The sequence below is a fragment of the Oryctolagus cuniculus genome, chromosome 3 (assembly GCF_051225735.1).
Source record: "Oryctolagus cuniculus isolate XC-2025 breed Fujian yellow rabbit chromosome 3, ASM5122573v1, whole genome shotgun sequence".
Taxonomy (NCBI): domain Eukaryota; kingdom Metazoa; phylum Chordata; class Mammalia; order Lagomorpha; family Leporidae; genus Oryctolagus; species Oryctolagus cuniculus.
The window spans coordinates 181,754,075-181,768,840 of NC_142869.1; the positions used below are offsets into that span (position 1 = coordinate 181,754,075).

General features: G+C 42.6%; 1 protein-coding gene across 1 annotated transcript in view; it reads right to left on the reverse strand.

The window, feature by feature from the left end:
• The window catches only part of LOC103345235 (serine protease 58), a 36,459-nt gene extending 23,981 nt beyond the window's left edge, over positions 1–12,478 (reverse strand). Inside the window, exon 1 of the mRNA XM_008248863.5 lies at positions 12,439–12,478. Coding sequence (XP_008247085.2) covers positions 12,439–12,478 — 40 coding nt within the window. The remainder of the gene's footprint in view (positions 1–12,438) is intronic.
• Between the last annotated feature and the right edge of the window lie 2,288 nt (positions 12,479–14,766).

Sequence of the window (14,766 nt, forward strand, 5' to 3'; positions counted from 1 at the left end):
CTACCACACACTTCCTGGTAGTCACTGAAAGGAGAGACAGTCCAGAAAGCCGAAGGCACATAGCCACACACACACACACAAAAAGGCAACGAAAGAAAAATTAAAAATCAATCCAAAATGCCAAAAAATAAGATTCAAAATTTAAGTAATATAAATAAGAGAGTCACCATGAATTCCCCAGATAAACACAACATTTCAATATTAGAATGGAAGGCGAAGAGACAGACGAAATGTCAGAAAGGGAATTCAGAAAATTAATCAGGATTATTTTTAAAAATCAGAAGCAAATCCAGGCACTAAAGAAAACTAACAAGACATGAATGAAATTTTTCCCAGGAAATCAAGAATCTAAAGAGAAATAAAAATGAAATCTTAGAAATGAAGAATGCAATGGATCAAATAACAAATGCAGTGGAAAATCCTAACAGCAAACCTGATGAGACAAAAGAAAGAATATCCAAATTAGAAGACAAATCCTTGGAAATCTTACAGTCAGACAAAAAAAAAGAAGGAGAAGAAGAAGAATAGAAAACTTAAAACAGTATTGGAGATATATGGGATCCTATCAAATGACTAAACATAGGGGTATTAGGAGTACCTGAAGGAGTGGAAGGAGAGAACGGAATAGAAAGCTTATTTAGTGAAATAATTACAGAAAACTTCCTCAATTTGGAGAAAGAAAGGGACGTTCAAAGAGAGGATGGACTTACAACTCCTAAAGACATGAAAAGAAAGATCTTCTCCACGACATATTGCAGTCAAACTCTCCATAATAAAACATAAAGAGAATATTCTAAAATGGGCACAAGAGAAAAGCAACATCACTTTCAGAGGATTACCAATTAGGCTCACAGCTGACTTCTCATCAGAAACCCTACAGGCTAGAAGGGAATGGCAAGATATATTCCAAGTCTTTAAAGAATAAATCAGTCAACCCAGAATACTGTACCCTGCAAAGCTTGCATTTATGAATAAAAGTTAAATAAAGGCCTTCCATAACAAACAGAAATTGAAAGAATTTGTCAACACTCATCCAGCCCCACAGAAGATGCGTAAGGATGTGCTATGCAGAAACACAGAAAGATAGCCACTAATATGAAAGAATTAGAAGGCAGGAAAACCACCAGTAGAAGTACAAAAGAAATCCAAAGTAAACAAGAGGAATAATTATAGAAAAATGGCAGAGCCAAGTTGTTACTTACCAATAGTCACCTTGAATGTAAATGGCCTCAATTCTCCAATTAAAAGGTAAAGATCAGCTGAAGATTGAAAAATAAGACCCATCTATATTCTGCTTACAAGAAACACATCTCACCAACAAAGATATATGCAGAGTAAAAGTGAAAGGCTGGAAAAAGATAGTCAATGCTAACAGAAACCAAAATAGAGCTAGAATTGCCATCCTAATATCAGACACTATGTAATGAATAAGGGATCAATCCAACAGGAAAATATGACAATAAAAAAGTATATGCACCCAGGTTCAGGGTGACTGGCTACTTAAAGTAATTGTTACTAGACCTAAAGGGAGACCTAGACTCCAATACAATAGTAACAGAGGACTCCAATACCCATTTCTCAGCAATGGGCAGATCAACAAGACAGAAAATTAGCAAGAAAACGACAGATTAATCAACACAATAGACCAAATGGAGCTAATGAATATATATGGAACGTTTTAGTCCACGGTGGCAGAATACACATTCTCCTCACCAGTCATGGAACGTTTTCTAGGATGGATCATATGCTAGACTACAAAGCAAGTCTCAGCAAATTCAAAAAAATAGAAAGCATTCCAGGCACCTTCTCTGACCACAATGGTATCGAGCTAGAAATAACAACTCAAAATGCCTAGAACATACGTAAATACATGGAGACTGAACAACATGCTCCTGAATGAACAATCAGTCAGAGAAGAAATCAGAAGAGAAATCTAAGAATCTGCAGAAACAAATGAGGTGGATAATACACCATACCAAACCTATGGGACACAGCAAAAGCAGGGTTAAGAGGCAAGCTCAGGCCGGCGTCGCGGCTCACTTGGCTAATCCTCAGCCTGTGGCGCTGGCACCCTGGGTTCCAGTCCCAGTTGGGGCGCTAGGTACTAGTCCCGGTTGCCCCTCTTCCAGTCCAGCTCTCTGCTGTGGCCTGGGAGGGCAGTGGAGGATGGCCCAAGTTCTTGGATCCTTGCACCCACATGGGAGATTGGGAGGAAGTACCCGGCTCCTGGCTTCAGGTCGGTGCAGCACCAGCCTTAGCAGCCATTAGGGGAGTGAACCAACAGAAGGAAGACCTTTCTCTCTGTCTCTCTCTCACTGTCTATAACTCTCTCTGTGTCTCTCTCTCTCACTAACTGACTGGCAAAAAAAAAAAGAGGGATATTCATAGCAAACAGTGTCTACATAAAGAAATTGAAAAGGTAACAAATAAATGAACTATCAATACATCTCAAGGACCTAGAATTTCAACAAAGTCAAAACTAATAGGACAAAATAAATTATTAAAATTAGAGAATAAACAAAATTGAAACAAAAAAATTCAGTGAAATTTAAAAAACTGGTTTTAAAAAAAAATAAACAATCGAAACACCATTGGCATAACTAACCAAAAAAAAAAAAAAAAGAGGAAGAGGACCCAAATCAATAAGATCAGAGATGAAAAGGGAAATGTAACAACAGGTACCACAGAAATAAAAAGAATCATCAGAAATTACTACAAAGAGTTGTTATACTAACAAATCAGGAAACCTTGAAGAAATGGATAGATTCTTGGACATATACAACCTACCTAAACTGAGCCATGAAGACAAGAAAACCTAAACAGACCCATTAACAAGATTGAAACTGAATCAGTAATAAAGACCCTCCCAACAAAGAAAAGCCCAGGACAAGATGGTTCCACTGCTGAATTTTATCAGACATTTAGAGAGGAACTAACTCCAACTCTTCACAAGCTTTCCAAACAATTGAAAGAGAAGGAATCCTTTCAAATTCATTATGTGAAGCCAGCAACACCTTAATTCCTAAACCTGAAAAAGATTTAACAGAGAAAGAACTATAGACCAATATCCCTTATGATCATAGATGCAAAAATCTTCAACAAAATACTAGCTAAGCAAATCCTACAACACATTGGAAAGATCATTTGGGGCTGGCCTTGTGGTGCAGTGGGTTAACGCCCTGGCCTGAAGCACTGGCATCCCATATGGGTGCCAGTTTGAAACCTGGCTGCTCCACTTCTGATCCAGCTCTCAAAACACCCTGGGAAGCAGTAGTAGATGGCCCAAGTCCTTGGGCCCCTGCTCCCATGTGGGAGACCAGAGGAGGCTCCTGGCTCCTGACTTCAGATCAGCACAGCTCTGGCCGTTGCAGCCATCTGGGGAGTGAACCAGCAGAAGGAAGACCTCTCTCTCTCTCTCTCTCTCTCTCTCTCTCTCTCTCTCTCCAGCTCTCTGCTGTGGCCCAGGAGTGCAGTGGAGGATGACCCATGTCCTTGGGCCCTGCACCCACATGAGAGACCAGGAGGAAGCACCTGGCTCCTGGCTTTGGATCAGCGCAACACACCGGCTGCAACATGCCAGCCATAGCGGCCGCTTGGTGGGGGGGTGAACCAATGGAAAAGGAAGACCTTTCTCTCTGTCTCTCTCTCTCTCACTGTCTAACTCTGCCTGTCAAAAATTTTAAAAAAAAGAGAGAAATGTCTCAAAATTAAAGATCTAATGATGCAGCTTAAAAATTTGGAAAAACAAGAACAAACCAAACTCCAAATCAGCATGAGGCAAGAAATAATAAGGAACATAGCATAAATAAATGAAATTGAAACTAAACAATCAACAAAGGGCTGGTGCTGTGGCGTAGCAGGTTGAGCCGCCACCTGCAGCCAGCATCCCACATGGGCATCGGTTTGAGACCCAGCATCTTCACTTCCAATCCAGCTCTCTGCTGTGGCCCGAGAAAGCAGTAGAAGATGGCCCAAGTCCTTGTGCCCCTGCACCCGTGTGGGAAGACCCAGAGGAAGCTCCTGGCTTCGGATCAGCTCAGCTCCAGCCATTGTGGCCAGTTGGGAAGTGAACCAGTAGATGGAAGACCCCCTACCCCGCTTCTCATTCTCTTTCTGTGTAACTCTGACTTTCGAATAAATAACTCTTTAAAAAAAATCAACAAAACAAAAAATTGGTTTTTTGAGAAGATAAATAAAATAGAGAAACCTCAAGGCAGAAAAAGAAGAAAAGAGAACAAAACCAATACCACTGAAATACAAAGGATAATAAAAACTACTATGAAGAACTATATGTTAATAAAATGGAAAACCTCTAAGAAATGGATAAATTGCTGGATTCATATAATCTACCAACTTTAAGTCAAGATACAGGCAACCTAAATACAGACACCTAAATAAGAAATGGATAAATTGCTCTAAACCTCTAAGAAATGGATAAATTGCTGGATTCATATAATCTACCAACATTAAATCAGGTACAGACCCCTAAATACATACCCCTAAATAGACCCCTAAGAAGCAATGAGATTGAAGCATTAATCAGGTCTTCCATCAAAGAGAAGTCTGGGACCTGATGGCTTTACTACTGAATTCTACAGAACATTCAAAGAGGAAGTAACTCCAATACTCTTCAGACTATTCCAAAACACTGAACAGGACGGAACTCTGCCAAATCCTTGTTAGGAGGCCAGCATTTTCTTTTTTTTGACAGGCAGAGTGGACAGTGAGAGAGAGAGACAGAGAGAAAGGTCTTCCTTTGCCGTTGGTTCACCCTCCAGTGGCCGCCGCGGCCGGCGCACCACGCTGATCTGATGGCACGAGCCAGGAGCCAGGTGCTTTTCCTGGTCTCCCATGGGGTGCAGGACCCAAGCACCTGGGCCATCCTCCACTGCACTCCCTGGCCACAGCAGAGAGCTGGCCTGGAAGAGGGGCAACCAGGACAGAATCCGGCGCCCCAACCGGGACTAGAACCCAGTGTGCCGGCGCCGCAGGCAGAGGATTAGCCTAGTGAGCCACAGCGCCGGCTAGCATTATTTGATACCAAAACCAAAGACACGACATGAAAAGAAAAGTACAGACCTATATTCTTAATGAAAATAGATGCAAAGATTCTCAACAAAATACTAGCAAATCAAATCCAAAACGACATCAAAAAGATCAGACATCAAGATCAAATGGGATTTGTCCCAGAAATGCAAAGATCAATGGATGTCATAAATGAAATCAATATAATAAAGAACAAAAACCAGATGGCCATCTCAATAGATGCAGAGAATGCATTGAAAAATTGGCAAAGGACTGCAGTAGACAGCTCTCAAAAGAAAAATACAAATGGCCAACAGATACATGAAAAAAAATGCTCAACATCACTCGCCATCAGGGAAACGCAAATCAAAACCACCATGAGATATCACCTCATCTCTGTCAGAATGGATAAAATCCAAAACACAGAGAGTAACAAATGCTGACAAGGATATGGACAAAGTGGAGCAGTTATACACTGTTGGAGGGAATAAAAATTAGTGCAGCCACCGTGTAAAACCCTGCAGAGATTTCTTTAAAAAAGAACTAGAAATAGACTTGCCCTGTGATCCAGCAGTCCCACTATTGGGTATATACCCAAAATACTTGAACACATGTATCAAAGAGATAACTGCACCACCAATTTTATAGCAGCACTGTTCCCAACAGCCAAAATTTGCAATCAACTGAGGTGTCCATCATCAGATGAATGATTAAAAATGTATGGTATACATATACCATGGAATATTATTCAGTTATAAAAAAGAATTAAATACTGCCATTTTCAGCAAAATGGACACAGCTGGAGGGCATCATGTTGAGTGAAATAAGCCAGGCCCAGAAAGACAAATACTATATGTTCTCCCTTATATAAGGAGGAAGAAAAAGAAGAGGACAAGGAAGAGGAAGGAGAAGTGGAAGGGGAGGGGGAGGGGGAAGAGGAGGTGAAGGAGAAGGAGAAGGAAGAAGAAAGAGGATGAGGAAGAAGAAGAAAGGAGAAAGAAGAAGGAGGAGGAGGAGAAATGTCTGTGTGTATCAATATTCTGCAAATGCAGTTTTCTAAAACTTTGTCAAATCGATGGTTAAGAATTTTATACTGAGGTCAGCATGTGGTGTAGCGGGGAAAGCTGCTAACATCCCATATGTGCACGGGTTCAAGTCCTGGCTGCTCCACATCTGATCCAGCTCCCTGCTAATGCACCTCAGAAAGCAGCAGAAGACGGCTCAAGTGCTTGGGCACCTGCGACCACATGGGAGACCTGGAAGAAGCTCCTGGCTCCTGTCTTTGGATTGGCCAAGCTCTTGGCTGTTGTGGCCATTTGGGAAGTGGACCAGCAAGCAGATGGAAGATCTTGTTTTCTCTTCGTCTCACTCCCTGTCTCTCTCATTCTTTTCTCTGTTACGCTGCCTTTAAATAAAAAAATAAATCTTTAAAAATTACACTACTACAGTTTTAATGATCCGTGATTACTTTAAAACTTGCTGAATATGGGTTAAATTTGTCATTTTTCCATTCAATTCTTGTTTATAGCCATTGTCTATATTCCCACTAAACTAGGGTCTTTTTGCTTTTTACAGGCTAAGCTTCTTATTTGGTGAAGTATTAATCCTTTTTACTCTGGCGTAAACTTAAAATATGTTGTCTCAAAAACTGAAAAAAAGAGAGAAAGAAGAAGGGTGGGAGGGAGAAGAGAGAGGTAGGGAGGGAGAGAAGAAGAGAATATCATTATGTTCTTAGAATTGTGTCTACAAAGCACACTGACTCTATCAAAAACCAACTAAAAATAAGAAATTAAAAGAGAAACCTAAAAATATATTAAAAATGAAAGATTATTTATATATTTATAACAAAAATGTCACAATTTTTAACCTTTTTTTTTTTTTTTTTTTTTTTTTTTTTTTTTTTTTTGACAGGCAGAGTGGACAGTGAGAGAGAGACAGAGAGAGAAAGGTCTTCCTTTGCCGCTGGTTCACCCTCCAATGGCCGCCGCTGCAGCCGGCGCACCGCACTGATCCTGGCAGGAGCCAGGAGCCAGGTGCTTTTCCTGGTCTCCCATGGGGTGCAGGGCCCAAGCACCTGGGCCATCCTCCACTGCACTCCCTGGCCATAGCAGAGAGCTGGCCTGGAAGAGGGGCAACCGGGACAGAATCCGGTGCCCCAACCGGGACTAGAACCCGGTGTGCCGGCGCCGCAAGGTGGAGGATTAGCCTATTGAGCCACGGCGCCGGCTAATTTTTAACCTTTCTAATCAAGGCCTTAAACCACAATTCTACATTAAAAATTTCTGATATGAAAAAATAAAGAAAATACATTTTTTAACAACAAAAAAAGAAACCAAGTAACCTAATAAGAAAATGGGCAAAAGATAGGAACAGACACTTCACTGAAGAGAATATGCACATGGTGCATTAGCACATGGACAGATATTCAACATTATTCACCAATGGGTAAAAGAACAATAAAACTACAATGAGGGGCTGGTGCCACGGCACAGCAGGTAAAGCTGCCGCCTGCAGTGCCAGCATCACATATGGGCACAGATTCAAGTCCAGATTGAAGTTCTAGGGACTGGAGGTTGCTGGCAGCTGCCCACAGACCCAGTGGAAGTGAAGGGGACACGTTTGCCTCACGTCAACTTACCCACAACAGTGCCTACTGCCCAACTGAGAGAGGACACATAGAGACTGGACAACATGGTCTTGAATAAACAGAGGGTCATAGAAGAAATCAAAGAATAACCAGAAACTTTCTGGAAACAAATGAAGACAACAGTACATCATATCAAAACTTAAGAGATAAAGCAAAAGCAGTGTTAACAGAGAATTTTATAGCAATAGGTGCCTACATAAACAAATTGGAAAGGTCCCAAATAAATGAGCTAGTTATCAATGCATCTCAAGGACCTGGAAAAAACACAACAAACCAAACCCAAAATGAGTAGGAGGAAAGAAAGAATTAAAGTTAAGGAATAAATAAACAAATTGGAACAAAAAATACAGAAAATCAGTGAAATGAAGAGCTCGTTTTTGAAAAAATACACAAAATTGATACACCACTGGAGCAACTAACCAAAAAAAAAAAGAGGGAGAGGACATTAATCAATAAAATCAGAGGTGAGGAGGAAATGTTAACAACAGATACCACAGAAATAAAAAGAATCATCATGAATTATTACAAAGAGGTGTAGCTAAGAAATCAGGAAACCTAGAAGAAATGGGTAGATTCTTAGACACATACAATCTACCAAAATTTCATCATTATGAAAACCTTAAACAAATTGTGTATAGGAGGAATAATTCTCAACACAATCAGGCAATTTATGACAAACACATGGCCAGCATTCTAATAAACAGAGAAAAGTTGGGAGAATTCCCTCTAAGATCCAGAACCAGACAAGGATGCCCACTCTCACCACTGCTATTTAATATGGTCCTGGAGATTTAGCCAGAGCCATTAAGCAAGAAAAACAAATCAAAAGATTACGATTTGAAAAGAACAAGTCAAACTATCCCTATTTGCAGATGACATGATCCTACAAACAGGGAATCCAAAAATATCCACTGAGAGACTACTGGAACTCATGAAGAGTTTGGTAAAGGGGCAAGATTGTAAAACCAACACAAAAAAAATCAATAGCCTTTGTATACGCAGTCAATGTCATGGTTGAGAAAGAACTTTTAAGATCAGCCCCATTCACAATAGCTCCAAAAAGAATCAGATACCTTGGAATAAACTTAACCAAGGATATCAAAGATCTCTACAATCAAAATTACAAAACACTAAAGAAAGAAATAGAAAAAGAAGCCAGCGCCGCGGCTCACTAGGCTAATCCTCCGCCTTGCGGCGCCGGCACACCAGGTTCTAGTCCCGGTCGGGGCGCCGGATTCTGTCCCGGTTGCCCCTCTTCCAGGCCAGCTCTCTGCTATGGCCAGGGAGTGCAGTGGAGGATGGTCCAAGTGCTTGGGCCCTGTACCCTATGGGAGACCAGGGTAAGTACCTGGCTCCTGCCATTGGATCAGTGCAGTGCACTGGCCACAGCATGCCAGCTGTGGTGGCCATTGGAGGGTGAACCAACGGCAAAGGAAGACCTTCCTCTCTGTCTCTCTCTCTCACTGTCCACTCTGCCTGTCAAAAACAAAAAAAAGAAATAGAAAAAGACATTTAAAAATGGAAAAATCTTTCATGTTCATGGATGAGAAGAATCAGCATCATCAAAATGTCCACACTACCAAAAGCAATTTATAGATCCAATGCAATCCCAATCAAAATACCAACGACATTCTTTGCAGATTTAGAAAAAATTATATTAAAATTCATACGGAAACACAAGAGACCCCGAATACTAAACCAAACTTACACAACAAAAACAAAGCTGGAGGCATCACAATAACTCATTTCAAGACATACTACTGGGAAATTATAATCAAAACAGCCTGGTACTGGCACGAAAACATACTTGTAGATGGATGGAACAGAATAGAAACTCCATAAAATGATATATGCATCAACAGCCAACTTATCTTGACAAAGGAGCTAAAATCAATCCTTGGAGCAAGGACAGTCTCTTTAACAAATGGTGTTGGGGAAACTGGATCTCTACATGCAGAAGTATGAAACTGGACCCCTACTTTACACAAAAATCCACTCACAATGGATCAAAGGCCTAAATGTACAACCCAATACCATCAAATCATTAGAGAACATTGGAGAAACTCTGCAAGACATTGGCACAGGCAAAGAGTTCTTGGAAAAGACCCCACAAGCACAGGCAATCAAAGCCAAACTGACACATGGGATTACACCAAGCTGAGGAGCTTCTGCACTGCAACAGAAACACTCAGTAAAGATAAGGGTCAACTGACAGAATGGGAAAAATATTTGCAAACTACGCAGCTGATAAAGGGTTAACATCCAGAACTACAAATAGCTCAAGAAATTCAACAACAACAACAACAAAACAAATGATTGAGTTAATAAATGGGCAAAGGACTTAAACAGGCGTTTTTCAAAAGAGGAAATTCAAGTGGCCAGCAGACAAAAAATTCTCAGGGTCACCATCAGGGAAATGCAAATCAAAACCAACAATGTGGTTTCATTTCACTCCAGTTAGAATGATTCCTATACAGAAATCAACAAAAAAAAAAATGTTGGCAAGGATGTGCTGAAAAAGGCACTCTGGTCCATTTTTGGGAATGTGAACTGGTACAACCACTGTGGAAGACAGTATGGTGATACCTCAGAAATCTGACTGTAGACCTATCTTATATTCCAGCCATCCCACTCCTGGGAATTTACCCAAACCAAAAGAAATCAGTATATAAAAGAGTCATCTGCCCCTCCCCTCCATGTTCATTGCAGCACAATTCACAATAGCAAAGATATGGAATCAACCCAGATGTCCAACAACTATTGACTAAAGAAATTGTGGTACAAATACACTATGGAGTACTATTCAGCTGTAAAAGAGAAAAAAAAAAGAAAAGAAAGAAATACTGTCTTTTGCAGCAAGATGATCACAACTGAAAACCATTATATTTGATGAAATAAGCCAGTCCCAAAAAGACAGTATCACATGTTTTCCTTGATCTGAGGTAATAGAGTATCTGATATGTAATGGATTGGATTTAAATGGACATTTTGAGAATAAATGATTGTTTATCACCCTTGACTCTTCCATTGAGGAACAGTGTTTTGTTTTGTTTTGTTTTGTTTCTTCACACTATTTGTTGAACTCTCTTACTTAGTTAGGTTAACTATAAAATCTTAAGTATATTGAAAATAGAGGCCAGCACTGTGGCTCACTTGGCTAATCCTCCGCCTGCGGCGTCGGCACCCCAGGTTCTAGTCCTGGTTGGGGCGCCGGGTATTAGTCCAGGTTGCTCCTCTTCCAGTCCAGCTCTCTGCTGTGGCCCGGGAGGGCAGTGGAGGATGGCCCAAGTGTTTGGGTCCCTGTACCCACATGGGAGACTGGGAGGAAGTACCCAGCTCCTGGCTTCAGATTGGCGCAGCACCTGCCGTAGCAGCCATTAAAGGAGTGAACCAACAGAAGGAAGACCTTTCTCTCTGTCTCTCTCTCACTGTCTGTAACTCTCTCTCTCTGTGTCTCTCTCTTTCTCACTGTCTAACTCTGCCTGGCAAAAATTTTTAAAAAAAAGAAAATAGGTCATTGTAAAAATTTAGAGTGGGAATTTGAGAGGGAGGGGATAGAAGAATTGACCATAGGGGGGAGGGAGGTTAGAGGGGGGGTAGTGCCACTGTGTTTCTAAATATGTATATATGAAATATTGAAACTTGTACAACAAATAAAATTTTTTAAAAAGAATACGCTTCTATGATGGTGATAATGGTAATGTGGCGGTAGTGGTAGTGGTGGTGGTAGTAGTGATTATTATTATTACATATTTATTATTGCACATGGTATTTTAAAACCAAGAAAGCAAAATCTGCCCTGTCCTTTTGAAATTTACAACAGATTCTGCTTTGTCGTATGCTATAAATTCTTTTTTTTAACTTTTATTTAATAAATATAAGTTTCAAAGTACAGCTTTTGGATTACAGTGGCTTCCCCCCCCCCATAACTTCCCTTCCACCGCAACCCTCCCATCTCCCACTCCCTCTCCCATCCTATTCACATCAAGATTCATTTTCAATAAGTACAGATTTCAACAGTTTGCACCCACACAGAAACACAAAGTGTAAAGTACTGTTTGGGTACTAGTTACGTATGCTATAAATTCTTACACCTCCTTCCAGACTCCAACTACCATCCTTCCCTCTAGTATGCCTGCATTTTTCAGCCCAAGAACCTTATCAGTCATTCAGAGGAGGTCTTTTTGTTGTTGTTGTTAAAGATTGATTTATTCACTTGAAATATAAGAGGGAGAGGGGGAGAGGGAGAGACTAGGAGAGAGGGAGAGAGAGGAAAAGAGAAAGAGAGAGAGAGAGAGAGAGAGAGAGAATCTTCCTTTCACTGGTTTGCTCCCCAGTCACAATGGCCCACATGGGACCATGCCAAAGCCAGGAGTCTGAAATTCATCTGGGTCTCCCACATGGGTGCAGGGGCCCAAGCACTTGGGCCATCTTCCAGTGCCTTCCCAGGCACATTAGCAGGGAGCTGGATCAGAAGTGGAGCAGCCAGGACTTGAACCACTGCTCTGATATGGGATGCCAGAGTTGCAGCCATAACCCTCTGTGCCATAATGCCAGCCCCATCAGACCTGCTTTTAAGCCCTTAACAAAATGGTTTTGGTTCTGGTTATGATAGAGCCTGGACAGAAAAGAGGGATTAGTATACTTTCCATTTCCCAAAGTGTTGGGGGCCTAAACCGCCAACTCTCCCTCTCCAACAGAGTACCACAGCCTCCTCCCCAGTAGAGTACAAACCAGCCTGACAAAGAGATACCTCAGTCACTCACCAGTCACCAGGAACAAGGTAGATAAGATGAAGAACTTCATCTTGACACCTGAATCCTGTCTGGAGGATAAAGCTGTCGAGGGAATGAACAGGCACAGCACGTGGACAAGATCTATATCCTGCTTGCGGATTCTGAACACGTGAGAGGGTGCAGGTGGGAGGACTGGAAATGAAAATCTGCAGAAATCTGCCACTAGAGGTCTGTCCTTCCCACGCTGACTTGGTGTAGAATGGAGGGTCCAGCACAGCACACAGCTGCTCGCCCTCTCAGTCAGCAGTTCTGACAACCTGGCTTAGGAATCTGCGCTTTCTCCACCTTGTTTAGGAAAAAGCAGGAGCCAGGAGAAGCTTCTGTGGAGTCACGCCTGTGGTGTTAGTGAGTCAAGTGCCACCCCTCCGGCCTCTCGCTTCCTTTCTCTGGCTCCTTCCCTGCACGGTGTGTCTGGCATCCTCCTCCTCCAGATGTCCCACTGACTTCCTCCTTCCCTCGCACAGCCCAGGTGGGTCTCCACCCCTCTGTGTGACACCCACTCCCCACCCCTTTATGTATGTCAGTCACACCCCCACTCCTCTTCAGGATAGCTTTACTTGCACAGGTTATATGTCGTAACAACATGGTTTTGAACTGAGTTCACAGCCAATGTCAGTATCAGTAGCTCTCGCTGTATCTCTCCAACCAGTCACTGCATTCCCCTTGCTAACATGGCTTTCCCCCTTCCTTTCTCTGTAGTTGCCATTTTCAAATTAAATAACTGAATTTTGGTGGCAAAATACATCAAGTATATATGTTATGCCAAGGAAAAAAATCAATGAGGATGGTGAAATGATACAATGTTAGATGCAGTGTCTCTAGAAATCAGAGCTGCTCTGTGGAATGTGACCGGGGGCAGACAGAAGCATATGTACATGGAATCTACAGCACTAATAGGTAAAGACGTTAAGATCAAAACATTTGCCAATATGAGGCAACACTGGATACCACACCACACGCACACACACACACACACACACACACCCCTGATCCAGCCATAGGAGTCTAGTGTTCTTGTAAGAGAAGCTTTAAGTAAAATGCTTGTATCAATATTAGTATCCTTAAAAAAAATGGGGGGAGGGGAGTGGTACATTCCAGCTAAAGGAAGCATTCAGAGGCTAAAGTCATTAATATTGAAACAAGAAAGTCTGCTCTTGGAAAGCTTTCTAGGCCCAGATACAACTGTGTATGGTGGGTAGATGAGTAGATGAGAGGTGGGCACAGAGCAGACAGGACCACAGGGTGGCTCCAGAGGGGTGGAGGGGGAGGGAGTGACCCCCCGATGCTTGAGGACTGGACTTTCTCCCGAGGCAATACAGAACGGTGGAAAAGTCTTAAGCAGGAAATAAATAATATCTTTCTACATTATAGAAAAATTACTATCCTGAGCAAAATACAGAATGTCGTCTTGAGGAACGACTGAGAGGTACAAAGGTTACCGAAAGCTCGGTCCCTGTCCTCATGGTCAAATCCAAACAACAAGGACAAGATTGAGAGTGAGGAGGGAGATAACCTATTAATAGAGGAGGGGCAGCAAGCTCAAGATCTACCACCTCCTGGGCGAGGACGGCGTGGGCTTTTAGAAACCACAGAGGAAGCTGGGCTGCGAGTCAGGTGCTGGAGCCGGTAGTAGGTCTGATGGCAGGGTGTCTCAGACATCGGTGTAGTTCCCAGGGAAGCTGGCTTGATGGTTTGACCTCAGCATGAGGAGGGATTAGCAGGGTGTTCTGGAAAACCAGACCACTGCAAATGCCATTTGGCTGGGTGTGGGGAGCAATCCGGACTGGACTAAGTTACTGGAATTAAGACTTATTCTATGCATCTGCTCTCCCACAATATGGCGCTGGGAGAGAAGTAAACAGCTTCTACACAGCTGCCTCCAGTTCAGCTAATAAACTGTAGGACTTGCTACTGATTGGAGGAGAGCAGCGTACTCGGCGTGTGGGCAGCCGAGTTAGGATTGGCGGAGGAGGACTATAAAGGAGGAGAGAGACGGCATGCACCGGGAACATCTAAGGGGAACACCTGAGCAGCCCCCGAGAGAGCCGGCCGGCGGTGTGCCGCTCCCCCGCGGAAGTGGGGAATGCGGCAGGGAGAACCGCCCTTCCACGGAGGTGGAAGGGTCGGTAGCCAACCTGGGAAGAACCAGCAGCAAACCCGGGGAGGGCCGAGCAGACGAAAGAACAGCGCAGGGTCCTGTGTCGTTCCTCCACGAAGACGGGGAGCGACAGCTGGGGTCTGAAAGAGGCAAAGTACTTTCTTACGGGATTCCAGGTTGTCATTGTTCAGGATGAGCCC